We start from the raw sequence: 27,767 nt of genomic DNA on the forward strand, positions 1-27,767 counted from the left end.
TTTGGTCCGGGCAAGGTTCTTGCTAGGGTCATCCTCGATAGGATCTGTGATCACTTACTCACCTACCAGCGACCAGAGCAGTCTGGTTTTACACCTACAAGTATACCATTGACCGCATCATGGCACTGAGTGCTTTCATGGAGTGCAAATGTGAATATCAGCAGAGTTTCTTTGCAGCCTTTGTCGCTTTTCGTAAAGCGTTGAATTCAGTTGATCGTGCTGCTCTGTGGAACATCCTGAGGCATTGAAGGATCCCCTCAAAGTTGCTGAATATCATGGTACTGTGAGTACTGTGCAGAGTGGAGGCAGAATGTATGCATTTTTCCCAGTTGATTCTGGGGGTCTCCACAAATAATAGAGCTACTAAAGCAGCACAATTCCTGAAAGTGAATCAGAAAACACTAAATTTGTATTGTTCATTTGATTTTTTGAAGCCAAAGTAATGTTTAGTATTTAAATGACATAGGTATGAATGCAGTGCTGTCTCAATTTGTGACTCATTTTTGCATTTATAGTTAGTCCAGTGACTAATTCTGTTATTAATGCACAAGCATACATAGTAGCAATGTCTGATTACTTGTGTGAGTGAATGTGAAAACAACACAGTTTAGGCTGTTTTATGGGAATTCCTAAATAATAATCTTAAATTAACAAGTTTGATTTCACAAAGAGCCTTAAATTTGGGACAACTCTAATAAAATAAAAGGAAGGAAAAATTTGGAAAATTTAAAGCATCAGGTGTGTAACATTTGAATTAATTTGACTTTAACCAGATAAGGTCAGTACACAGCACTAAATGCCATAAACCTGACAAAGTGATTTTCTTCTAAACCTGATTATAAAATTGTGTTTTTGTAAAAGCAGCTTTGAAGTATTTATGCAAATTAAAATACTCTAAGTTAGTTTTATATTTACTAATTCATGTAGCAATAACATAATGTTGAATTAGTTTAGTATTAGTTTTAAGCAGTGTTTATTTTTCAAATAATGGACAGAAACTGTGAGTAAGTTTACTACATGCACATGATAAGTTAAATCAGGTATTTAAATAATATCATTGTTTATAAACCCCACCCTGAAAGTGCCACCTTGTTGTTACTCTGAGGGAAAGTCCCTCCTCTGCCACACATGAATTTGAAGCTCTGAACTGTGTATTTTTTGTTAATTAAAAGCACTGAAATTTAAGGCTTTCTAACTTTGTTTAATAAGACTTAGTGTTGCAGTCCCTGACGATTCAGCATGGCATTTGCCTTGAGCGGGATTGGAGATGTGTTCTTTATTGTAATTACATTGATGATGACCATTTAATGTTGCTTACATCAGTATGACACATCATCAGTTGTGTACCCAGGCATCAGAGGGTGTTTTGGTCTTTACCACAAGACACCCACAGCTGAGACAGGTCCACCACAGGTTGATCAGACCTGGGTTTGTGTCGCATGGCTACTAAGTGGTCATTTGGCAGCCCATACTGTCTCCTTTCTCTTCAGCTACAGCCAGTGACTGCTTCTTTTGGCAACAGTGGCGAGTTCCTTAATTGCCTTCCGCTGGCCTGCCCACTGTTGCCCAGTTCCTTCAGCAGCCTTGAAGTGGAACTGGCTACAAAGCCCCTGCAGCCCACCTCCACTGAGTGCACCTTCACATTCCAGCCTCATTCCACTGCCTCAGCTGCAAGATTGGCATACCGCAGTTTTTTTCTTTTGTATGCCTTGTTGATGGCATCCTCCTTAGGGACTGTCAGCTCAATGATGAAGACACAATGGTCGCAGTTAGACCGGAGGACCAAATCTAGGTGCAGATTGGTGAGTGCGATTTCAGAAGGGACGGCGAGTCTCTTATTTAGGTTGACACACATTTCCCAATTCCTGGCTGTATTCAGTAGGCATGAATTGGTAGCTGAGGGCTTGGTGTGCTGTTTTTCCCCTTCCCGGATGAAGGATGTTAATTGTGTGAAGGTAGTCTGGGCATTTAGGGAGATGGTGTTGATTGACACTCTGTTGCCCTGTAATGTTGATGCCAAGCACCTCAGTACTTGATACTGTTGATACTTGATACAGTACTTGGTTATGACGCCATGTGTATCTTCCTTGAATTAAGCTGTTCTTATAACCTACAAGGATATGTTTGACTGCGGTGGGTTGGCACCCTGCCCAGGATTGGTTCCCTGCCTTGTGCCCTGTGTTGGCTGGGATTGGCTCCAGCAGACCCCCGTGACCCTGTGTTCGGATTCAGCGGGTTGGAAAATGGATGGATGGATGGATATGTTTGAGGTTTGCTGGGGCTGCACAAGTGTTGACAGACTGGATCCTCTCTACGCAAAAGATTTGTTTATTGGCAAGAGCAGCACATCATATGTGGCTCTAACAATGAAACTTAGCCTGTTGGTTTCCATGTTCCACAGCTTGCTCCATGTAATTTTACTTCGTTCTATGCCTTCCCACCTCATCCAGGAGCCTCGCTGGGCTTGGGTGACTGCTCTGGCTTTCTCCTGGCATTCATTTGGTGTAGCCTTTTGCCATGTGATTGTTGTTGGTCCCATGTCAAGTCCCCCTCTGCCATGTTGGACTTGCCCCACAATGTCCCGGAGTCTGAGGTTGGCCTTTACCTCTGCCACTGCTGAAGCTGCATCCCATTTCCTCCCTCTGGCCAAGATTGGTGCTACATTTCTTATGAAGGGGTCACGAGACTCTTTGAGTGTCATATCCAGTCTTGGTTTGGCACATTTCTACTCCTCCTCAAGGCTTAATATAGGCAGTGAGAGGGCTCAGTTCCCATATGGGCATATGCTGCTAAGGCATCTTGGCAGTCCAAGCCACTTCCTTACTTGTGAGCTCACCAGTCCCTCCATCCATTTGATTTGGGATAGTAGATCTTGTAGATTGTAATTTTCTACATGAGACATAGCAGCAAACCAAACAGGAAACACCACAGTTTCTTAGTCAGGGAGGTGACCAAGAACCCGATGGTCACTCTGTCAGAGCTCCAGAGGTCCTCTGTGGAGAGAGGAGAACCTTCCAGAAGGACAACCATCTCTGTAGCAATCTACCAATCAGGCCTGTATGGTAGAGTGGCCACTCTTTAGTAAAAAGCACATGGCAGCCCGCCTGGAGTTTGCCAAAAGGCACCTGAAGGACTCTCAGACCATGAGAAAGAAAATTCTCTGGTCTGATGAAGCAAAGATTGAACTCTTTGGTGTGAATGCCAGGTGTCACATTTGGAGGAAACCAGGCACTGCTCATCACCAGGCCAATACCATCCCTACAGTGAAGCATGGTGGTGGCAGCATCATCCTATGGGGATGTTTTTCAGCGGCAGGGACTGGGAGACTAGTCAGGATAAAGGGAAAGATGACTGCAGCAATGTACAGAGATATCCTGGATGAAAACCAGCTCCAGAGCGCTGTTGACCTCCAACTGCGGCGACGGTTCATCTTTCAGCAGGACAAAGACCCTAAGCACACAGCCTAGATATCAAAGGAGTGGCTTCAGGACAACTCTGTGAATGTCCCTGAGTGGCCCAGCCAGAGCCCAGACTTGAATCCGATTGAACATCTCTGGAGAGATCTTAAAATGGCTGTGCACTGACGCTTCCCATCCAACCTGATAGAGCTTGAGAGGTGCTACAAAGAGGAATGGGTGAAACTGGTCAAGGATAGGTGTGCCAAGCTTGTGGCATCATATTCAAAAAGACTTGAGGCTGTAATTGCTGCCAAAGGTGCATCGACAAAGTATTGAGCAAAGGCTGTGAATACTTATGTACATGTGATTTCTCAGTTTTTAAATTTTTAATACATTTGCAAAAACCTCAAGTAAACTTTTTTCACGTTGTCATTATGGGGTGATGTGTGTAGAATTCTGAGGAAAAAAATGAATTTAATCCATTTTGGAATAAGGCTGTAACATAACAAAATGTGGAAAAAGTGATGCGCTGTGAATACTTTCCGGATGCACTGTATGCTGTGGGGTTTGCTGGGTTTTATCTCTGTTCATGCCTGTTTGATTTTTTCTTGGAGTTTATCCAGCAGCCGTTTGGTGCATGCTTTTGTTGTTGTAATGGTCGTCATGTACGCTCTGATTGGAGGAAAATGTAGTCCAAGTTTATTCTGTGTGCTAAAGTATAATTTATTAAAAAAGCATTAGGTGTATATAAGAAAAAAGATCAAATGCAGACAGACAAAAGCTATCTTGGTAAAAAAAAAACAAATACAATATTTTTGGGCATATAAAGAAATATGGCCTTTAGTTTTACCTAATAAGAGTTCAGTAGTTAACAATTTAAAACAGGAAAAAAGGTGGTACTTTGGAACCTTTAAATTCCTGAGAATGGTATTCCTAGACAAAAGCTTAAAAAAAGTGTAGTAAGCATTTATAACTTTGATTCTTGAACCTAGACACTGAGGACTTGTAGCAGTGAAGAAAGTACATGTATTTGATTTCTTTCTGTTTTTTTGTTTGTTTTTCAGACTTATCTCGAAATAGACTGCCTGAGCTGCCACCTGAAGTATGCCACTTTGTGTCCCCTAGAGAGCCTCAAACCTCTATCAGAATTGCCTGCGACAGATTCCAGATGCTGTTCTTAATCTGCAGAGTCTAACATATTTAAATGTTGGGTTTGTAGCCTTCTCCTTTACTTTGTCCATATTGTAGTTGAGTTCCTGTACCAACAAATGTAAGGTCTTAGCCTGTATCAATTTTCCTTTTACTAATGTTGGTCAGATGTGAGTCCATTCCATTTTTGTCTGGATAGAAGAGTGACATTGTCACAAAATCTCACATGTCCACTTTCTTACTTGTCGTAGTCGAACCAGCTGTCCACTCTGCCAGCTGCCATTTGCTGCTTACCTCTGAAAGTACTGATTGCCTGTAATAACAAGCTAGTATCTCTGCCTGAGGAGATTGGGCGTCTTCAGCACCTTACTGAGCTGGTGAGTAGCAGACCAACTTCTTAAAATGCCTGTCATACTTTCACAGGTAGCCTTAGGCTTACTCTTTATGTCCTAGGATGTGAGCTGTAATGAGATCCAGACGTTGCCTACACAAATGGGCCAGTTAGAAGTGCTTCGGGATCTGAATATTCGTAGAAACCATGTGGTGCGACTTCCTGAAGGGTCAGTGATGTGAAGCTATTCTTTTGTCATGTTATACTGTGGGAATAAAAGCAGTGCAACACATTTTTTTGTCTTGTTGTCTTAAAGAGCTGTCAGAGTTGCCCCTTGTCCGAATAGACTTTTCCTGCAACAAAATAACAAGCATTCCAGTGTGCTACAGAAACCTAAGACATCTTCAGACCATTACGCTGGAGAACAATCCTTTGCAGTCCCCACCTGCACAGGTTGGTCTGCCCTAGTCTTTTTACTATGGGAAATACTGTTTCCCATCAGCTTACTGTCTTTTTTTCTTATTTACCCTATAATAGGTTTGCATCAAAGGGAAGATCACATTTTTAAATTTCTGAACATGGAGGCCTGTAGAACTGCACCTGATTTGCCAGATTATGACAGAAGACCAATGTCTTTTGGTTCTTGGTAAGTAGTGACAAGGAACTACACTTGTGTAAATATGGGATATCTAATATTGCAGTGTTATTTGTTAAAAGGTAACCAATCTATCTTGCATCTGTAATTCTCCTTTTAGCCATGAAGATCTATTCCCCAGTCGGTCATATGGTGCCCTGGACTCTGGGTTCAACAGTGTGGACAGTTGTGATAAGCGGTGGTCTGGTAATGAGGTATGAAACATTCAATCCACAATGTTCGCATTTCAGAGTGGGGCTGCTTGTAGCCTTCTTATCTGTAACATATTATGATTTTTGCTGTTTTTTTTTTAAGCTAGACAATTGTGTCTGCTTATTCCGAGCATCAACTCAGTTGTCCTCACATTCAGTAACTACCCCATGTTGTTCCAAGTACTTGGGTCTTTCTTTATATACAGTGGTGTGAAAAAACTATTTGCCCCCTTCCTGATTTCTTATTCTTTTGCATGTTTGTCACACAAAATGTTTCTGATCATCAAACACATTTAACCATTAGTCAAATATAACACAAGTAAACACAAAATGCAGTTTTTAAATGATGGTGTTTATTATTTAGGGAGAAAAAAAATCCAAACCTACATGGCCCTGTGTGAAAAAGTAATTGCCCCCTTGTTAAAAATAACCTAACTGTGGTGTATCACACCTGAGTTCAATTTCCGTAGCCACCCCCAAGCCTGATTACTGCCACACCTGTTTCAATCAAGAAATCACTTAAATAGGAGCTGCTCTGACACAGAGAAGTAGACCAAAAGCACCTCAAAAGCTAGACATCATGCCAAGATCCAAAGAAATTCAGGAACAAATGAGAACAGAAGTAATTGAGATCTATCAGTCTGGTAAAGGTTATAAAGCCCATTTCTAAAGCTTTTGGGACTCCAGCGAAACCACAGTGAGAGCCATTATCCACAAATGGCAAAAACATGGAACAGTGGTGAACCTTCCCAGGAGTGGCCGGCCGACCAAAATTACCCAAGAGCGCAGAGACGACTCATCCGAGAGGTCACAAGAGACCCCAGGACAACGTCTAAAGAACTGCAGGCCTCACTTGCCTCAATTAAGGTCAGTGTTCACGACTCCACCATAAGAAAGAGACTGGGCAAAAACGGCCTGCATGGCAGATTTCCAAGACGCAAACCACTGTTAAGCAAAAAGAACATTAGGGCTCGTCTCAATTTTGCTAAGAAACATCTCAATGATTGCCAAGACTTTTGGGAAAATACCTTGTGGACTGATGAGTCAAAAGTTGAACTTTTTGGAAGGCAAATGTCCCGTTACATCTGGCGTAAAAGGAACACAGCATTGCAGAAAAAGAACATCATACCAACAGTAAAATATGGTGGTGGTAGTGTGATGGTCTGGGGTTGTTTTGCTGCTTCAGGACCTGGAAGGCTTGCTGTGATAGATGGAACCATGAATTCTACTGTCTACCAAAAATCCTGAAGGAGAATGTCCGGCCATCTGTTCGTCAGCTCAAGCTGAAGCGATCTTGGGTGCTGCAACAGGACAATGACCCAAAACACACCAGCAAATCCACGTCTGAATGGCTGAAGAAAAACAAAATGAAGACTTTGGAGTGGCCTAGTCAAAGTCTGACCTGAATCCAATTGAGATGCTATGGCATGACCTTAAAAAGGCGGTTCATGCTAGAAAACCCTCAAATAAAGCTGAATTACAACAATTTTGCAAAGATGAGTGGGTCAAAATTCCTCCAGAGCGCTGTAAAAGACTCATTGCAAGTTATCGCAAACGCTTGATTGCAGTTATTGCTGCTAAGGGTGGCCCAACCAGTTATTAGGTTCAGGGGGCAATTACTTTTTCACACAGGGCCATGTAGGTTTGGATTTTTTTTTCTCCCTAAATAATAAAAACCACCATTTACAAACTGCATTTTGTGTTTACTTGTGTTATATTTGACTAATGGTTAAATGTGTTTGATGATCAGAAACATTTTGTGTGACAAACATGCAAAAGAATAAGAAAATCAGGAAGGGGGGCAAATAGTTTTTCACACCACTGTAAATCTGATCCTCCCTTCGGTGCTTTTCAAGCATTCCATACCTTCTACATCCTGTTTTTATTTTCACATCACAAGTACATTCTTCTTTCCTACCTGATTGTACAACCTTACTTGGAAAATTGCACTGTTTTTTGTGCAAATCCTTAAAACATCTCCTCCTCAGTTACTTTTGCAATCTGATTACCACATCTGTTTTGGTAGTCTTGTAGAACATAAAAAACCAATTTTTTTTTTTTTACATTTGTCCATTCATTATGAATACTACTGTGGGTATTGCTGTAAGCTCACTTGGCCATGCTACCAGCTTCTCTCCATTGTCAGTTCATGTAATCTCCTCATGCATCTTCTAGATCTCCAGAGACAACAATACTTCTCTCTTCTATGTCTGTTAGCAAAAGCTGTAGTGCCACAGCCTCTGTCACATTTGTATAAGTTTCAAGTACTTATACTACACATTATTAAGATATATTATAGTCTTTCCCCAAATACTTTCAAGTGTAACTTGCGTGTAACTTTTCCTATTAAATAGATATTACAAAAAACTACCTCCTTTGAATCACCAAAATCTGTAATCCTCTCATCTTTAACATTCTATACAACAAGGGGTAAAGCAACATGAACTCCTTGACTACCATCAGTAAACTTTTTCTACTGATGGGTTCTGCTCCCATCCAGCTTCTGGGAACTCTCGAACCCGACACCGTTGGTAATGTCACCGATGAGCTAGGCAGTGAAGACCTCAACCATGAAGCAAGGGGATTGTGCAAAAAGTGTGAAGTGCTTTTATTAAAATCAACACAACCAAAACCGTGTTCAAATAAATAGCGAAGTGTCTCAGAAATCTTCAAATAAATCATTAAATAAATAATCCAGTAAAACAGGTGAATCGGTGGAGGTTGAAAACACAATAGAAAAATCCTTTTAAAATGAGGTTAAAAACAATTGCTGGAGACAGTCTTTTTAAAACTAAAGCCAGGTGCGTGCTTCTACTGGCGGCTCCCCTGCATCTCCAATTCGGGCCCCCGCAACAGGGAGTCACCCAACCAACCAAATGCAGCTCCCTTCAATACTGGTCCGATAGCCCTCCGATCCCCGGCTACGTTGGGCTCCAGCTGGACCGAAACTTGGGTTCCTTCCCCAGCGGACTGGGTGCTCATGCTGGGGCTCAACACGCCCAAAGCCTCCACGACTCCGCTTCCTTCAGCGGCCAGTCGAACTCCACTACCGGCCACTCCAGCTCCCCCAAACTGCTCAGCTGGATCGACCTCTTCAATCTGCCCCCATCCAAGAGTCGGCCAAAACACTCCTCCGGGGCACTCCTACCAGCTGCATTACCGTCCAGCCTGCTGTCACTCTCACCGCACTGGCTTTCTCCTTTCTGCCACCTTTTTCCCCATTAACCTCTGTTCCTTCTCTCTCTTTTTTCCTTCCCCCTGACCGTCTCGCACTTCTGTTATATGCTCCGGGGACATGGATCAGGTGTGGTAATCAGCAGCTCCCGGAAACAATTACAGATGCGGACGACTCCTCACCTGTGTGCTTAAGCAAGGACCGTCCCGCATCACGAATCACCCGGGAACCGCTCCGGCCACACTACCACGCCCCCTCTCTAAGCCGCAAGGGCAGCGATTATTTATGTAAAAAGTGGCCTTTTTGACTTGAGCTGTGAACCTTCTACACCACAGTAGATCAGGTCAATACCCCAGTCCAGCAGCCTCCCAGAAGCAAGCTATCAAAGTAGCATTAGCATCATCTCCATATGAAATTTGGAGTGGCATCTCACCACAGTTATCACTGTCACTTCAGAAATACAGCTTGTAGTTTTCTCTGCTGATGTTCAAGCAAATGTGATGAGTGTTATTGTGTTTGTGTTTGTGTCTGCAGTTTTTCTCTTTAGTGATTTGATGTCTAGAAGGTGGAGCCTCTACTGTCTAAGTCTTATATTTTTTCTTCCATGATAATCCAGCTAATGACCATGTCCTTTGCACTCCTTTTTATTATTACTTCTAATTTAGCAGCCACACTAAAATGCATCAATTCTACAAACATCTTAAATCATGCTTACCCCACTAGTAGCACACACAAGGTACTTTGAGCTCTATGCTTTCCACAGTTTGTACCATGCAAATTGTGAATACTAGGCAGGGCTTGTAAGAATGTATACCCTTCTTGACACTGTCTTGCTGTAGTTGTCTTTTACAGCAAATCCTGTTCAGCAAAAATAGGACAACTCTTTGCAAGCCATTTTATGAGTTATAAACATTGTAGGAAAAAGATGTTTGCAATAAAGCTGAAACATGAAGAACAGCTAAAAAGAAAAGAAATGACAATGAGTTAGATAGATGTATACATTGTCAATAAAAGTGCAAATAAGTCAAAAGTTGGGAGATAACGTTACTGTAGAGGGAATAAAATGTGTATTAAAGAGAAGTGGGCTGAGGTATTTTGGATTATTGAATATTGAGGGGATGGGAAATAGAGGATTTGTAAAAGTAGATGTGGGTGGAAATTCTGTTGGATAACATGAAAAGAACAGAACTTGCTTGTAAGGATCTCTCAATACCATGGAAAACTGAGCAGGGGAATGAGAAGAGCTGCCAAAACATTTAATGCTAAGGTGGTGGTTGTTTTTATAAAGAATAATATTTAAACAAGGACAGTAAAAAGAAATGGGTTTGTCTGGAGGTGTTCTGGAAATGTTGAAGGCAACTGAATTCCTTAGGATTGATTTAGCAATCCTGTTCAGCCTAATATACATCGGACTTCCAATACAACTCAGAGTCCTGCCACGTGCAAAAGTTCGTTGACGACACTGCTATCGTGAGCTGCATCAGGAGTGGGCAGGAGGAGGAGTATAGGAACCTAATCAAGGACTTTGTTAAATGGTGCGGAGTGGTGGCTCTGAGGCTAAGGATCTGTGCTGGTATCCCGAAGGTTGGCCGGTGGTTCGAATCCCCGTCAGTGCCAAAAGAGATCCTACTCTGCTGGCCCTTTGAGCAAGGCCCTTAACCTGTAATTGCTCCAGGGGGCGCTGTACAATGGCTGACCCTGCACTCTGACCCCAAGGGGTATGCGAAAAAACTAACAAACACTGTTGTAAGTCGCTCTGGATAAGAGCGTCTGCTAAATGATGTAAATGTAAATGTCAAACTACCTACAACTGAACACCAGCAAAACCAAAGAGCTGGTGGTGGATTTTAGGAGGCCCAAGCACCTCACGGACCCCCGTGATTATCAGAGGTGACTGTGTGCAGAGAGTGCAGACCTATAAATACCTGGAAGTGCAGCTGGATGATAAATTGGACGAACAGCCAATACTGATGCTCTGTGCAAGAGAAGACAGAGCTGATTATACTTCCTTAGAAGGCTGGTGTCCTTCAACATCTGCAATTAGATGCTGCAGATGTTCTATCAGACGGTTGTGGCGAGCGCCCTCATCTTTGCGGTGGTGTGCTGGGGAGGCAGCATAAAGAAGAGGGACACCTCACTCCTTGACCAAAACTGGTGAGGGAAGAAGGCTCTATTGTAGGCATGGAGCTGGACAATTTGACATCTGTGGCGGAGCGAAGGGCGCTGAGCAGGCTCCTGTCAATCATGGAGAATCCACTGCATCCACTGAACAGTATCATCTCCAGACAGAGGAGCAGCTTCAGCGACAGACTGCTTTCACTGTCCTGCTCCACTGACAGACTGAGGAGATCGTTCCTCCCCCACACTGTGCGACTCTTCAGTTCCACCCGGGCGGGTAAACATTAACATTATACAAGATTATAGACTGTTATACCTGCCTCTCACTCTCCACCTTGCATTTTTTATCTTGCATTGCATTCATCATATCACTCTTTAATTAATATTGTTTTTACTGTTTTTATCAGAATGCTGCTGCTGGAGTATGTGAATTTCCCCTTGGGGATTAATAAAGCTAGCTGTCTGTCTGTCTGTCTGTCTGTCATAGAATTCTAACAGATATAAATGCAAGTACTTCTTCCATTGTACAAAGGACTGAAAGATCCACTGCAGTATAGAATTTATAGAACGGTCATCATTTTGGAGGAAAGCAATGAACATAGTTGAAAGGTGGTAAGTAAAGTTCCCCCATATCCTGTCATTACTATGCATGCTCTTCTCTCCATAGCCTGCTGAGGAGTTCTCAGACCTGCCTCTACGTGTTGCCGAAATTACCAAGGAGCAACGGCTCCGAAGAGAGAGTCAATACCTAGAAAAGCGGTCTGGTGTGACAGTATCCAATGGAGGAGGTAGGGGTGAAGAAGAGTGCTGTTGTTTCCCTACTCTTATCCTGCATTCCCATTCCCACTGTTCATAATGGTCATCAACTTTAGTGCAACAAATGAACCCTCTGTTTCCTCTGCAGTGGATCATGATCTAGAACAGATTGACTTCATTGACAACTGCCCCATTGAGGAAGAAGAAGACAAGGCACGTACTCCTAAAGGGACAGAACCAGACAGTCTCAGTTCACAGTTCATGGCCTACATTGAACGTAGAATCAGTCATGAGGTAAAGGATTTAAAGACAAAATTAATAGAAAATGAAATTATTTTATAATGATGGTATATTACAGTGTACATCTCATGAACAATTGAGTAACCTTTAAACACTGACCAGAAACAGTACTGGTGTTATTATTATTGTTTACACATTATTGTAGTATTATGGTTTAAATGATATTTGTTCATGTCACTCGGTTAGAATAGGGCCAGGTGATAACAGAGGAAATTTCCTCATTAAGCAAAAGGTGTAAGCAATGTTGGTACATTTTAGCTTTTTTTAATCAATATTAGAGCAATAATATATAGTAGGATTAACCAAAGTTTTACTGAATTGAAGACAGCACAAATATGAAAACATAGGATATCTGACAAAGTAGAAGGGGCCATTCAGACCAATAAAGCATATTAGGTTAAATAATAGCTAACTGTAAGTAAAAATAAGTATCTGTTTGGGATTTTTTAGGGCCAAAGCTAGTCCCTCCCGTGATGGGGCACGAACAGAAGACTCACGGAGATTTGCTACCCAGCATGTCAGGTAAATGGACCACTTTATAGCACCAGATTTCCTTAGAGTGGTGTTGTCATGTATAACAAGTATTTGTGGTGAAGCTAATCAATCAGACATGTTTGCCATTCATACGGATTTTAGTAGAAAGAGTGTGATTTCCGATAACCAATATTAGTGGTCGATAATAGCCCTTCCCCTGGGCTTGGGAATAATAATAATAAAAAAAAACAAAACACTCAAGTATTAAAATATGCTAATGCATCCATCCATCCATTATCCAACCTGCTATATCCTAACACAGGGTCACGGGGTCTGCTGGAGCCAATCTCAGCCAGCACAGGGCGCAAGGCAGGAAGCAAACCCTGGGCAGGGCACCCAACCCACCGCAATGCTAAGCGATGCTTTATATTTTTATAACAAAAACATGCAAACAAATTAGATTATCTTAACTTTATGTAGAAAAATGTGTCATTTAACAGTTATTCGGGAAAGTAATAAAAATAAATAACCAACAGTATATATAACAACAGCAATATAATTTTGAATTACACTATATCAGTATATTCAAATAAGACAATACTCAAAATTGTTGAAACAATATTATATTCTTAAATTATGTGTCTTTTACAAAATAATGAATAAAACAATTAAACTCAATTATTGTAAAGAGCAGCTAAGTAGCTATGAGTAACATAGTCAAACTAATACTCTTCATTCCAGTAAAGACAGGTTACAAATGCAGGAAGCAATTGTAGCACTCTTCTTTATGTGTAACGGCTGTACTAACAACAGGTTTTAAACATGTCTTTAGTGCCCTAAAAATACATTTTTCCCCATATCCTGTTCGGTTTCCATTCTTAAACCTAAGATCCCTGATTTGCTGCTGTTTTATATTAAAACCATTAAGCATTCATCATTGCAAATAAAAACTAGATTTGTTTCTCATTGAACATAATGGGAAATAACAGCCACTGTTCTTATTTTCCTTTTACAGCTTTAAAAAGCATTTTCAGTGTCAGAAAAGCATACTAGGCTAAATCAACCTACATGTGTCTTTTGGTGCTGCTGACATACAATTCCTAAAACAAAGCTCTATTGAAAAATAAGCATTAAGGTTACATATGTTATAATTTGACTAAAGAGAGTTGGGGGAAAAATCACACGTAGAAAGACAAAGCACTGAATGTTTGCCAGCTACGGTGAAACAGGATTATATTTTAAGCTTATAAAACAATGTTTTGATTTTGGCATTGTTTGCAATATGTACACAATGTATACATGTATTTACTAAGAACAAATATGGTTTACCTGCTTCAGGGGATTCATGCTGTTTGTGTGCGCACTGAATCCTGCATGTTTTGACCAACTCCGCTGATTTCTGATTTGTTATTGAGCCCAGTTATGTGATTAATTGGTAGGGCTCTACAGCTAATTCTAAGTATGTAGGTCAGTACAGTAACACAAAGCAGTGGTATAAATTGTGTTTTTGTTTATACAGGAGGAATCTGGCAGATGGGGGAGGTACATCATCGTTTGGTGTCCAAAACCAGGTATGACACAGCCATGTTTAGGAGGACTTGCGTAACATCTGCCCTATGATTGTTCTGACTTAACTCTGTTGATTTTTCGTTTCAAGTGCTCAATGCGTAACCAGTCCAGTGTGGAGCAGGCAAGGCGTGAGGCTCAGCTTGCAGCACTTCAGTATGAAGAAGAGAGACAGCGTACCAGACAGATCCAAAGGGAAGCAGTTCTCCACTTTGTCAAGGTGATTTTAACATTGATGACTCATTTTTGAGCCATTTAGTATGATGTGAATAGTGTCATTTACTTCTTTTTCTGATTTTAGCACAAAGCTGCTCAGAGCCCTTCGAAGCAGAGCCCCACAGACAGTGAGGTAAGACATTCTTAAATCTAATGTCCAGTGCACCCAGTAACAGGTACATATACCGGTATCGGTATGTACTTGACTCCTTTCTCCCATTCCCAGTGCCCTTCCCTATGCAGACGCTCTCAGCACACCGATGACTCTGCTCTGTTAGTGGTAAGCCGTGTTGCACAGTGTGGCCTATCAAAACAAAAACTTAGTTATCTTTTGCCATAGATCTTGCATGAGTCGCATGTATTACTTTCCAGTGCATGCTCTGACCTTTTTCAGATGAATGCCAGTTTCAACTGCTAATCTGATCTTAATCACTTTCTCTCTATTTTTCTCTGTCTGCTCCCTTTCTCTCTTGCTTTCTCCTCTTTCCTTTTCCTTGCTCTGTTTCTCCATTCTGTTCTGTCAACACTATGCTCTTCTGATAGAATGGCTATCAGCCTCTCATGGTATTCGAAATAGACAGTAATACCAACACGATTAAGAGGAGACCAGAAACACACAAGCAGGTGAATGTCATTTTTCAACGTCATAACACTACTTAGAAGCTGCTAAATTAATAGTAAATGCAGTGATGCCCAAATTAACTGTTATGATTCATTGCTTCTGATGATGGTAGATACCGTCCTACATAATTAGGAGAGAGTTGTAAGTTGTAGCTCTAGGTTAAAGTTCAAGTGACATAGTAAATATCAAGAAGCCTTTTATGTCCTAAAATGTGTGTGATAAAAACATGGATGTATGATCTTAGAGTTAGGTTAAAAGCTAGGTAAAATTATTCCTGCCTGTCGATTGTTTCCCTTTATTAGGTAAAAAGAAAACATCATGCAGTAAGGCATTAGTGTGCTTCTCACATCAGCTGAGAGAAAAGTAATAGTTGTTCCAGGTAATACGAGAAAGCAATGTCCTCAGCTTAGGCAAATGAGCAAATTTATACAGAAGCATTGTCTTGAGCTCCTAAGACAGACACCTTCTTGTTCATTGTTTCCTTGCAAGTCACTCTTTTGATTTAGTACTGATGTTAAGCTTACATTCTGTCTGCTACACAGTGTGGTTTTCTTTTCTTTTGCTCTACTCCATTTTTACCGATGAGCATTTCATTGCTCTTCCTGCATCGCCTGCAGTAGTTTAACATGAATATGTGTGAAAAAACTGTGCCTTGGGACAAATGTGCTGAAGTATGTCCTTAAGAGGAGATACTAAAATAACATGACTCTTCTGTGTGTGTCTGCTAGAGTGAAGACAGATCTGCCCTCTCTCCAGGATCACCCTTTACCACCTCAGGTAGGAGACTCATAGGCAAGCCAGTGCCAGAATGCACATAATTCTCAATTTTGTCATTTGGGGGTGCTTTTCAGTGAGAGAATAAGACTGAATATTACTTTCAAGATGGTGCAATACAGTGCTGTGTAAAAATATTTGCCCTTTCTAAATATTCTCAATATTTGTATATTTTATGCAATGAATGGCCTCAAACCTTCAGACAAAATGCAGTATTAGAGAAAGGGAACCCGAGTGAACACACAATGCAGTTTTAAAATCATTAGATTCTTTATTCAAGGAACAAAGTTATTCAAAATCAGTATCACCTATGTAAGAAGTAATTGCCCCATGTTTCCATATTTGTTTGCAGCACCTTTCGGCAGCAGTAATTACAACTAAACACTAAGCTAGATAACAGGTCTCATTGTCTTGTGGTGGAGTACCAGAAGTGGCTTTGTAACCCAAATTTTAAAAACTTTTTTGTTCATCTCTTCTGAAATTTCCTTTGATCAAGGCATAGTTTTCTTCTAAAAACCTTTTGGTCACTGCTTCACACTCATGGTAAACGTCAGCGTATGGTAAGGTTTAGATTCAACAGGGCTAGCTGCAATAATGTCTGGCTAGATTTAATTATCACAGGTCTGCAAAATGAAACTTAGAAAAAAAAAAAAAAGTTTTAATTGTGAAAAGTTATTTTTTTTGCATTTATAAAAATATTTCCATAACATCACATTTAAGTACAAAATTGAAAGAAATTAAAATGACACAGTTTATTCATCCATCCATCCATCAATTATCCAACCCACTATATCCTAACTACAGGGTCACGGGGGTCTGCTGGAGCCAATCCCAGCCAACACAGGGCGCAAGGCAGGAAACAAACCCTGGGCAGAGCGCCAGCCCACCGCAGACTGTTTATTCATGAATACTTTGAGCAGATATATTTATGTTAATTTTACAATAATCTAGTATTTTTAAACATATATGTAAAGAAAACAATAATACTGTACATATTCATTGACTTACATAACCTCTAGTTTTCCAAAACTTTAATTGGTGCCCTGTCATTTGTACACTTTTTCTGGTGTATCCCTACTGTTGAATCATTCAACAGTAGTCCACCATGATACTGACATTCCAGCATCACTGGTACATTAATTCCATGTCCTTGATATCCTGATGGAATCTTTCCCTATGCTCTTTACTCTTTCCTCCAAAATGTTCAGGAAACCATTCCAAATGCGAATCTAAAAAGCAAACTTTGAGATTTATGTTGCAACCTAATTCCTTAAACATAACTAACATTTTTCACACTTTCTAGTAATTTGGATCTTTTTTGTTGCCTAAAAACTTTGAAATTACTTCTGTGTATGAATGCCTAGCCTCTCGTTCTAGGGTGTTTGTTATACCATCAAATTCTGCATCAGAAATCAGTTTTCTAATATTTGGTCTGGCAAAAATACCGGAAACAATTGTCACTGTGATTTTTGGGTTCCCTCGATATCATCAGAATACCAAAAGCAAGTGCCTTCTCCTTACTTTTTTCCCCATTATCTTAGTTCCTCAATACAAATACAGACATCCTAAGTGTCCTGGAAAATAATGTGATCTCCCAGAATCCCTAACCACACCAGCCCCAGGCACCCATCAGACTGGAACCCCTAAGGGGAACAATGACCCTGATAACAGCAATTCTTAGAAAAGCCCTTGTGCACGGTCCCCTTGTCCTTTTACTGTGTGCATGCCCCTTACCCAGACCTCCCTGATGTCAGTTCTGCAAAGGTAGGATGTCTGCAAATAGAACAGACTCAGTGAGGGACCTACTATTTGTCCTAGTCACCAAGTTTTATTCCAAAGTAGGTGCAATAAGCTTTTTCCCAAAATCTGTTATGTTTTGTTTGATCATTTACAAGTGCACTGATCAGCTGAGTGAGTCACACTGAGTTGTGCTTGTTATACACTAGTAAAGTGTATCATTGGTGGGAGAAGGGCAGGTTAAGAACTATCTCTCTACTACCTGCTCCTTTGACTTGTTACCATGTTCAGTTTCAGCCATATTCTGAACTTATTTTTGAATAAAATAACTGATTTGCGAGAAGGGCAGGTTAAGAACTATCTCTATACTACCTGCTCCTTTGACTTGTTACCATTCAGTTTCAGCCATATTCTGAACTTATTTTTGAATAAAATAACTGATTTGCTTTAAGTATAGATTTTAAAATTAGAAAATATTAAATTCAAACAAATAGTCAAATAAATATTAATATTTAATTATAGTGAAAAAAATGAAAAAAAAAAATTGAAAAATATCCCCTCCTTTAACTGCCACCTTATCGTGGAGGAGGGGTTTGCGTGTCCCAATGATCCTAGGAGCTCTGTTGCCTGGGGCTTTATGCCCCTGGTAGGGCCACACAAGGCAAACTGGTCCTAGGTGAGGGATGAGACAAAGAGCAGTTAAACAAACCTCCTATGATGGATGAAAACTTTGGACGGCGTTTTCCCTTGCCCAGACGCGGGTCACCGGGGCCCCCCTCTGGAGCCAGGCCTGGAGGTGGGGCTGGATGGCGAGCGCCTGGTGGCCGGGCCTGCACCCATGGGGCTTGGCCGGGCACAGCCCGAAGAGGCAACGTGGGTCCCCCTTCCCATGGGCTCACCACCTATGGGAGGGGCCAAGGAGGTCGGGTGCAGTGTGAGTTGGGTGGTGGCCGAAGGCGGGGACCTTGGCGGTCTGATCCTCGGCTATAGAAGCTGGCTCTTGGGACGTGGAATGTCACCTCTCTGAAGGGGAAGGAGCCTGAGCTAGTGCGCGAGGTTGAGAGGTTCCGGCTAAATATAGTCGGACTCACCTCGACGCACAGCTTGGACTCTGGAACCAATCTCCTCGAGAGGGGCTGGACTCTCTACCACTCTGGAGTTGCCCCCGGTGAGAGGCGCCGAGCGGGTGTGGGTATACTTACTGCCCCCCGACTTGGAGCCTGTTCATTGGGGTTTACCCCGGTGGACGAGAGGGTAGCCTCCCTTCGCCTTCGGGTGGGGGGACGGGTCCTAACTGTTGTTTGTGCGTATGCACCGAACAGCAGTTCGGAGTACCCACCCTTTTTGGAGTCCCTGGAGGGGGTGCTAGAGGGCATACCTTCTGGGGACTCCCTCATTCTGCTGGGAGACTTCAATGCTCACGTGGGCAATGACAGTGAGACCTGGAAGGGCGTGATTGGGAGGAATGGCCCCCCCAATCTGAACCCAAGCGGTGTTTTGTTATTGGACTTCTGTGCTCTTCACGGATTGTCCATAACAAACACCATGTTCAAGCATAGGGGTGTTCATATGTGCACTTGGCACCAGGACACCCTAGGCCTCCGTTCAATGATCGACTTTGTGGTCGTGTCGTCGGACTTGCGGCCACATGTCTTGGACACTCGGGTGAAGAGAGGGGTGGAGCTGTCAACTGATCACCACCTGGTGGTGAGTTGGCTTCGATGGTGGGGGAGGATGCCGGTCAGGCCTGGTAGGCCCAAACGTGTTGTGAGGGTCTGCTGGGAACGTCTGGCAGAGCCCCCTGTCATAAGTAGCTTCAACTCCCACCTCCGGCAGAACTTCGACCACATCCCGAGGGAGGTGGGGGACATTGAGTCCGAATGGGCCATGTTCCGTGCCTCTATTGTTGAGGCGGCTAACTGGAGCTGTGGCCGTAAGGTGGTCGGTGCCTGTCGTGGCGGCAATCCCCGAACCCGTTGGTGGACACCGGTGGTGAGGGATGCCGTCAAGCTGAAGAAGGAGTCCTACAGGACCCTTTTGTCCTGTGGGACTCTGGAGGCAGCTGATAGGTACCGGCAGGCCAAGCAGAATGCGGCTTTGGTGGTTGCTGAGGCAAAAACTCAGGCATGGGAGGAGTTTGGGGAGGCTTCGAGGAGATTCTAGTCCACCATCCGGCATCTCAGGAAGGGGAAGCAGTGCAGTGTCAACACTGTATATGGTGGGGATGGTGCGCTGCTGACCTCGACTCGGGATGTTGTGGGTCGGTGGGGAGAGTACTTCGAAGAGCTCCTCAATCCCAATAACATGCCTTCCAACGAGGAAGCAGAGCCTGGGGACTCAGAGGTGGGCTCCCCCATCTCTGGGACTGAGGTCACCGAGGTGGTCAAAAAACTCCTTGGTGGCAGGGCCCCGAGGGTGGATGAGAAACGCCCGGGGTTCCTCAAGGCTCTGGATGTTGTAGGACTGTCTTGGTTGACACGCCTCTGCAACATCGCATGGACATCAGGGACAGTGCCTCTGGATTGGCAGACCGGGGTGGTGGTCCCCCTCTTTAAGAAAGGGGACCGGAGGGTGTGTTCCAACTACAGAGGGATCACACTCCTCAGCCTCCCTGGAAAAGTCTATTCAGGGGTCCTTGAGAGGAGGGTCCGTCGGATAGTTGAGCCTCGGATTCAGGAGGAACAGTGTGGTTTTCGTCCTGGTCGCGGAACAGTGGACCAGCTCTACACCCATAGCAGGGTCCTGGAGGGTGCATGGCAGTTTGCCCAACCAGTCTACATGTGTTTTGTGGACTTGGAAAAGGCATTCGACCATGTCCCTCGGGGAATCCTGTGGGGGGTACTCCGAGAGTATGGGGTACCGGACCCCCTGATAAGGGCTGTTCGGTCTCTGTACGATCGGTGCCAGAGCTTGGTCCGCATTGCCGGCAGTAAGTCGAACCCGTTTCCAGTGAGAGTTGGACTCCGCCAGGGCTGCCCTTTGTCACCGATTCTGTTCATAACTTTTATGGACAGAATTTCTAGGCGCAGCCAGGGCGTTGAGGGGGTCCGGTTTGGTGGACTCAGGATTGGGTCACTGCTTTTTGCAGATGATGTTGTCCTGTTTGCTTCATCAGGTCGTGATCTTTAGCTCTCTCTGGATCGGTTCGCAGCCGAGTGTGAAGCGGCTGGGATGGGAATCAGCACCTCCAAATCCGAGACCATGGTTCTCAGCCGGAAAAGGGTGGAGTGCCCTCTCAGGGTTGGTAGCGAAATCCTGCCCCAAGTGGAGGAGTTCAAGTATCTCGGGGTCTTGTTCATGAGTGAGGGAAGAATGGAGCGTGAGATCGACAGGCGGATCGGTGCGGCTTCCGCAGTGATGCGGGCTCTGCATCGGTCTGTCGTGGTGAAAAAGGAGCTCTCAATTTACCAGTCGATCTATGTTCCTACCCTCACCTATGGTCATGAGCTATGGGTAGTGACCGAAAGAACGAGATCGCGAATACAAGCGGCTGAAATGAGTTTCCTCCGCAGGGTGTCTGGGCTTTCCCTTAAAGATAGGGTGAGAAGCTCAGTCATCCAGGAGGGGCTCAGAGTAGAGCCACTGCTCCTCCGCATCGAGAGGAGTCAGATGAGGTGGCTCAGGCATCTGATGATGATGCCTCCTGGACGCCTCCCTGGTGAGGTGTTCCGGGCACGTCTAACCGGGAGGAGGCCCTGGGGAAGACCCAGGACACACTGGAGGGACTATGTCTCTCGGCTGGCCTGGGAACACCTTGGGATTCTCCCGGAAGAGCTAGAAGAAGTGGCCGGGGAGAGGGAAGTCTGGGCATCTCTGCTCAAGCTGCTGCCCCCGCGACCCGACCTCGGATAAGCGGAAGAGAATGGATGGATGGATGGAAAATGAAAAATATACTTCACAGCTAAAAAATTGTACATGGTAATGAAAAGTGATTTTCATCTTTGAATTCAGCACCCACAAATATATAAAACTCGCATGAACTAATGAAAAACTTTTTTTGCTGTATACCTGTGTTATCAGTTATCTTGGGCTACCTGTTTTTGTGAGTAACTAAGGGGGCAATTATCTTTTTACAAGGGCAGTACAGTTGTTGGACAACATCCATCCATTTTCCAACCCGCTGAATCCGAACACAGGGTCACGGGGGTCTGCTGGAGCCAATCCCAGCCAACACAGGGCACAAGGCAGGAACCATCCCGGGCAGGGTGCCAACCCACCGCAGTTGGACAACATTATTACTTAAATTATTACTTAAATATATTAAGTAGCTATTTAGAAATTGTGTTCTATGTTTACTCTGGTACTTATTATTAAATAGTGCATTTTGCATGAAATCATGGCCAAAAGCATTGGTTTCCTTGTATTTCATTCAGAAAATGTACAATTACTCCTAGAAAAATGTTGGCAATTGCAGATGCTTTGGTATTCACGTTTATTTCTTGTATTTGCATTGGAACAACACAAAAAAAACATATATGAAAAAAGTAAAATCTGATCCACACAGAACTCCAGAAAAAGACTAGACAAAATTGTTGGCACTTTTTCAAAATTGCAAGAAATAATTGTATTTTAATTGTCTGATGCTTCTTTTATTTGTATTTAAACCTACCTGCGGCAAGTAACCATTCCTGGCAATAGACACTAGCAGCAAGTGTAAATGTAAAAAAAAAACTGACTCAGTCTTTGTGTCTGTGTTGAGAACCAAAATTGTGGAAAAGCATGGGCAATCTGATGGCTACAAGTCCATCACCAGAGTTTCTCTGTGCACATCGTCAGTAAGAAGATTACAGCACTTGGCACTGTATTTAACCTCCCTGAACATGGACTGAAGGAAAAAAACTGATGGAAGATTGCAACAAACAACTGTTTGAAGAACCTCAACCAAATTCGAAGCAAATTCAAGCTGACCTATAGCATTGCCAGCTTACACTATCCATCACTGTCTGAATAAAATGGGACCCTATGGTTGGAGACCCAGGAGTACCCCACTGCTGACACAGAGATGCATGTAAAAGCCAGAGGAGTTTTCCAAAACCTAATTGAAGAAGCAAACATCCTTCTGGGAGAAAATCCCATAGATGAGACCAAAATACAGCTTTTTGGTAAAGCACATCATTGCACTGTTTACAGAAAACAAAATTATTCCTTCAAAGAAAAGAACACGGTCCCTAAGGTCTAACATGGTAGAGGTTCACACATATCTTGGGGCTGATTTGCTGCTTCAGGCAGTGGATGTGCCCATGGCATCACGTAATCTGAAGACTACCAAAGAATTTTGGAGCACAATGTGGGACCCAGTTTCAGACAGCTGGGTCTCTGCCAGAAGTCATGAGGCTTCCAGCAGGACAATGATCCAAAGTATAGTTTACAAAGCACCCAGAAATGGTTTAAAACAAAGAGTTGATGAGTTCTGAGATAAACATGAATTCCAAAGCATTTTTTATTGCAACAGTTTTCTGGGACAAGTGGTCATATGGTTTGGTCATAACAAAACAGAGGCTATCAGGAAGGGGGCAGTTTATTTTTCACAACACTGTATAGATTGACTTACTGGCACCATTAAGCTAGCTCATGTTCTGATGAAAAGTCGAATTTTTGTTTGTATTTTAAAACCACACTTGTCTTCCTGTGGCCCACCTAGGCTCACAACCTTGTTTTTTCTTTTGTCGGTCTCAAAACTGGTCAGGACTTTGTGTGGTACACCTAATCTTGTAACCCATCTTTTGCATGACTAGTTTAATCATCTTATCATGTGTCCCCAGTCCAGAAAATGAACCTACCATCTTCTTGTATCTTCCATCATCAATTTTAAAAACCACTTCCTCCTTGTTTAAGTCCTTTTCATCTCAAAACCTTGCCTTTCCGACCTTTCTCCATGCTGTTCCCATTTGCTGAATGTTTAGCATCGCGACATCTCCTTACTGTTTACCTGCAGCCCTCCATTCACCCACCTACCCTGTGGCCCTACCCTCCCATCGAAGCCATTCTCAACGTCCAGAAAACTTCCTGATGCGTGCAGCCTTGAGAGACGAGCTGAGAAGAGGTAGGTGCAGTAAGCTAACTGCAACTGTATGTCCTGCCTGCCTGGCATTTCTGAAAAATGTTTTGTCTTTTTAGGGGAGGGGGAGGGCTATCCATGTCCCCAGGCTCAGATGTGGAATGTGTCACTGATGTACAGAGGGATTCTGTCCCCACTGGGAACCCTCAGCTTGCAGAACAGCTTCGCAAGGTTAACATTCACTTTGTTCTTTTTGACCTGGCTTCCCATTATGTTTTTGCACTTGCATGTCTCTTGACCAGTCTACAATGTTTTCTGAATCTCTGCAGAATATTGAGTCCCGGTTGAAGGTTTCACTGCCCAGTGACCTGGGCTCAGCCCTCACTGATGGAGTGGTACTATGCCACCTGGCCAATCACGTTCGACCACGGTCAGTGTCCAGCATTCATGTGCCATCCCCTGCAGTGGTAAGAGTTACTTTTTCTTAGTTAGCTTAATCAAACTGGAAATATATTGTTTCATGAGACAAATCCAGAACTGAGATGCATTGTCTTTTCTAATACGGTTAATGTGTAATTTTGAATTGTTTCCTTTAAGCCTGACTAGGTTTTGCTAGAGCTTGTGTTTGTATATTCAGTACAACAGGGAGATATTTTCTCCCTGGTTTTCCAGTATTTCATAGATGTAACTGCCATCTGCATAGTTTGTTATCTCCCTCTACCAAGTTGGCCATGCTTATTGAAATTTATTGTGGTTACTCAAGTCTGTAATAATGTTCAAACCCTCATGGTCATTATTTTGTTTTCTTCAGCCCAAGCTGACCATGGCCAAGTGTCGACGTAATGTAGAAAACTTTCTTGAGGCATGTCGCAAAATTGGAGTGCCACAGGTAGGACTCTCCATAGAAGATGGAGTGCACTAAAAATGAGCTAACCCCAGGCATGCCAGTGTGCGCTACTAACCTTTCTCTTTCTTTCTTTCTTTCCTACTTCTTTCAACCCTTTTTCTTCTCTTGGGCACTACCCCCCCCTACCCCCACCTATGGGGACAGGAGAGCTTGTGTTCCCCAGAGGCAGTCCTGGAGGGGGATTCAGAACGCCTCTGCCAAACTCTGGAAGTATTACTCTCCACCAGTCCCTCCCCTGCTGCCCATCTCTCAGACCAGCTGACAGGATTTGCTCTCTTTTATGTCACTGTGATGTCACTTCTCTGTGCACTGTATTTTCAACTGGCCCTCCTCCTCTAGCTGCGAAATTTTATTCAGATGATCACTTGCTGGAGCTACTCCATTCCTTTAACTACTGTCAAAGTCCACTACCTCAGGGCTTTTATCCCCACCCCACCCCAAACAGAATGCTAGAATGACTGACGTATCCTGTGGGATCCCTGGTCCTCTTGTCACAGTTTTACAGCTCACTACCTGAGAGGTCCATTGCACAGACCCCACAACTTACTTCATTTTGGATTGGGCTGTGGATGAGGCGTTAATAAGTGGTCAGATTGTGCCCCCTGAGTGGAATCAATCTTTAAGGGACATATATTGACTTGGAATTTTGTTACTTGTTTCAGTGCCTTGTGTTGGTCCCTTTTGTTTACAAGTGAACATATGGGGTGTGTGATATGGGGATGCAGAACACTGTGAGGGTTGAGCACTAGTGTGTCGTGAGTTTGCTGCATCTCTTGAGACTTACAGATGCCTGCATATGCGAGTGAATAAGCACATTCAGGGTGCCTGAGCATGAACAGTGAAATGTGAGTGGGTGTGACTTGGTTCTTTTCATTACCTAACTGCACTCTTTTAAATAAATGTGAGACTCAAAAACTGCTGTGTTGTGTGTTTACTCAGTGAGTTGCTAAATTAGGGCTACTTTAATTTGTAGGGTGCTCTAACTGTAAATGTTCTATTATGCCTTGGTTGCTGGGAGAAGCCTGGCACTCATCAGCATTTCTCCATTATGTTTTTTTTTCTTTTGCACATTGTGTTTATTCATCCCTCTTTTTCTTTGCTTCCCTCCCCTGTGTTTTTCTGCATGTGTCTGTCCACCCACCATGTAAATCACCTGGTCTATCCATCCCTGTGTCTTCATCCTGCAGGCTCTACTGTGTCTGCCACAGCACATTTTGGAGGACAAAGGTCTGGATCACATTGCCAGGACAGTCCAAGCCCTGCTGGATTTGGCCCCCCAAAGCACCCACAACTGTCTTCTGCATAGGACTTGAATCTACCTGATATCTGAGAAGTCAAGCAGTTTCTGGACTCACACCTCCAATCAGCTGGGAATCCCCTGGATGCACTCCAGGATGGAGAGGTGAAAGGGACACCGTGCCACCTGTACCTAGCTCTCTGTTTACCTTTCCTGCATGTCTGATGATTATCATTGCTGTTACTGAGGGGATGAGCTCATGCAGGCTGCAGGAAACTGTTGGCTTTCACTATTAGACTCCCATTTTCTGTGGACTAGGAGGGGATAAGAGCCAAGGACTCATATATAATACCCTCTGTGGTTGTTGTGGACCGACTGCACGTGATGGATTTTTGTTAAGGAGAAACTGATGGAGCGACAAGATTGTTTCCAGTCTTATTGATGGTTTTTTCTGCATTATTTGGCAAACTGGGAAGAGGAGGGGGGGAAAGTGGGGGGTCTGCTTTACATCCTAGGTCAGGAGACACAAGTCTCACTGGTGCAGGCCACCGGTATACCAGGTACAGATCTGTCTATTATGGTGGACAAACTTTATGCGGCAAAGATTGCAAAGCAGGACTTCTGACAATGATACTGTGGGATGTTAACATTTTTCACCATGGCTTACCTGTCTTGGTGTTGCACACCTAATTAGCAAAGGCCCGGAGAACACCAGTAACACTAATGCAATCCCAATGCTCAATGGTACCCCAATGTCCCCACTATCTGGGCACAAAATTTAGAAACCACAAACAGTGGGGTTTCTCACTCTCTTCAGGGACAGGGTGCCCTGCCACTGGACATGATTGATAAACGCTAAGCTTAGTGACATTCACTGGCCTAAACTACTAGAGGTGGCACCCTCCAACTTGGTCCTATTTGTGTAATTACTTTCTCACTGTATAGAATATAAATACATTCCATATACAAATGAACCATATTTCTTTACCAAACTTTATTTTGAAATCTGTAGTGTTTATACGGCAAAAATTATATATTTGGTAAAAAGAGGGCCTGTGTGGTGTATGTTTGTGTTTTTATTTAAAATAAAAAATGGCATGTCCATCTACTGTCATCCTTATCCAGGGTCTGCTTCCATTCCTGAGATTATATTGTATTATAGGAGCTTTTCCCAGGTGAGTTTCACTGTCCATGTACATTAGACTATAGAAATAAGGGTCACAATCAATGATGTCAGTACTAGTTCTGATTTGTTTTATATATCTACCCAATTTAATAAATTCATTGTTTTCATTACAGTGTGAATAGAAGCTGGAGCTTGCTTCTGCAGCACACATTAAATATCATCCAGCAGTGTTGGTTATATTTTATTAGTCAAAGCTATTCCTGAGGCACACCACTTTTAAAGCATTCAGAAAACATATTGTCTTGTCATCCAGATATACTGAAGTGTTTACGGTCCACTCTTGTGCAGGAAGTGCAGAATCTGTATACAACATTTGATCTCTAATACATTTCTATATGGCAGAAATTACCCACAGAAGGAGGGAGTAGGCTGTGTGGGAATTTGCTCAGCAAGAACATTTTTCCTCCATTTTGTCACAGCAAGAAGATTGGGAATATTGTCTGTAAGAAGCCACATTCTTTTTCTGCCACTGCAGCTGTTGTTCATGTAGATTTTGTCATCCAGGAACTAAGCAAATTTTTTCCCTGTGGGGGGGGGGACCCTTGCTTCTGTTCTCAATGACAACAGGCTTTGTTGATCTGATTTACATAAACTTACTCTGTTGTTTTCACCCATGTTACAGTATGAAGACTTCACATGGACCTTTCCATATATTAGAAAGTCTTGCAGATTCTGCTTTGCATATATTAGAAAGTTTTGCAGATTCTGCTTTACAACAACTAATGCCACATCGACTCCCCTGGTTTCACACAGATTCTGCCTTCAGAGGTGCAGACTGCTCATTCTGTTATTGCTGGTGACATTTTACTTTAGTAACAGCTTTATGTGCTGATTTTAAATATACAAGGTATTCCATTAGTAACTTTTCTTTCTAAAAAAAAATGATATTTAAGGTTATATTCATTTATGTTTTTCAGGTCTGAAATGTTTAGGCCTTGCTCTAGCCGTGTGGCATTACAGCCGAGTCCATTTTTCTG

The 27,767-nt window shown here is 43.0% G+C and overlaps 1 protein-coding gene across 1 annotated transcript in view; it reads left to right on the forward strand.

Annotated features, from left to right (window-relative positions):
- lrch3 (leucine-rich repeats and calponin homology (CH) domain containing 3) overlaps positions 1 to 25,982 on the forward strand; it is a 48,387-nt gene extending 22,405 nt beyond the window's left edge. Inside the window, 20 exon segments of the mRNA XM_051922581.1 lie at positions 4,463 to 4,527; positions 4,530 to 4,613; positions 4,799 to 4,924; positions 5,001 to 5,103; positions 5,192 to 5,331; positions 5,416 to 5,431; positions 5,434 to 5,524; positions 5,634 to 5,727; positions 11,685 to 11,805; positions 11,922 to 12,067; positions 14,205 to 14,333; positions 14,415 to 14,462; positions 14,556 to 14,609; positions 14,873 to 14,953; positions 15,680 to 15,728; positions 23,398 to 23,579; positions 23,581 to 23,691; positions 23,790 to 23,927; positions 24,272 to 24,349; positions 25,555 to 25,982. Of these exon segments, the coding sequence (XP_051778541.1) occupies positions 4,463 to 4,527; positions 4,530 to 4,613; positions 4,799 to 4,924; positions 5,001 to 5,103; positions 5,192 to 5,331; positions 5,416 to 5,431; positions 5,434 to 5,524; positions 5,634 to 5,727; positions 11,685 to 11,805; positions 11,922 to 12,067; positions 14,205 to 14,333; positions 14,415 to 14,462; positions 14,556 to 14,609; positions 14,873 to 14,953; positions 15,680 to 15,728; positions 23,398 to 23,579; positions 23,581 to 23,691; positions 23,790 to 23,927; positions 24,272 to 24,349; positions 25,555 to 25,680 (1,982 nt within the window). The 3' untranslated portion in view covers positions 25,681 to 25,982.
- The last annotated feature ends 1,785 nt before the right edge of the window (positions 25,983 to 27,767 follow it).

This window comes from Erpetoichthys calabaricus, chromosome 2, assembly GCF_900747795.2.
Source record: "Erpetoichthys calabaricus chromosome 2, fErpCal1.3, whole genome shotgun sequence".
Classification (NCBI taxonomy): Eukaryota; Metazoa; Chordata; class Cladistia; order Polypteriformes; family Polypteridae; genus Erpetoichthys; species Erpetoichthys calabaricus.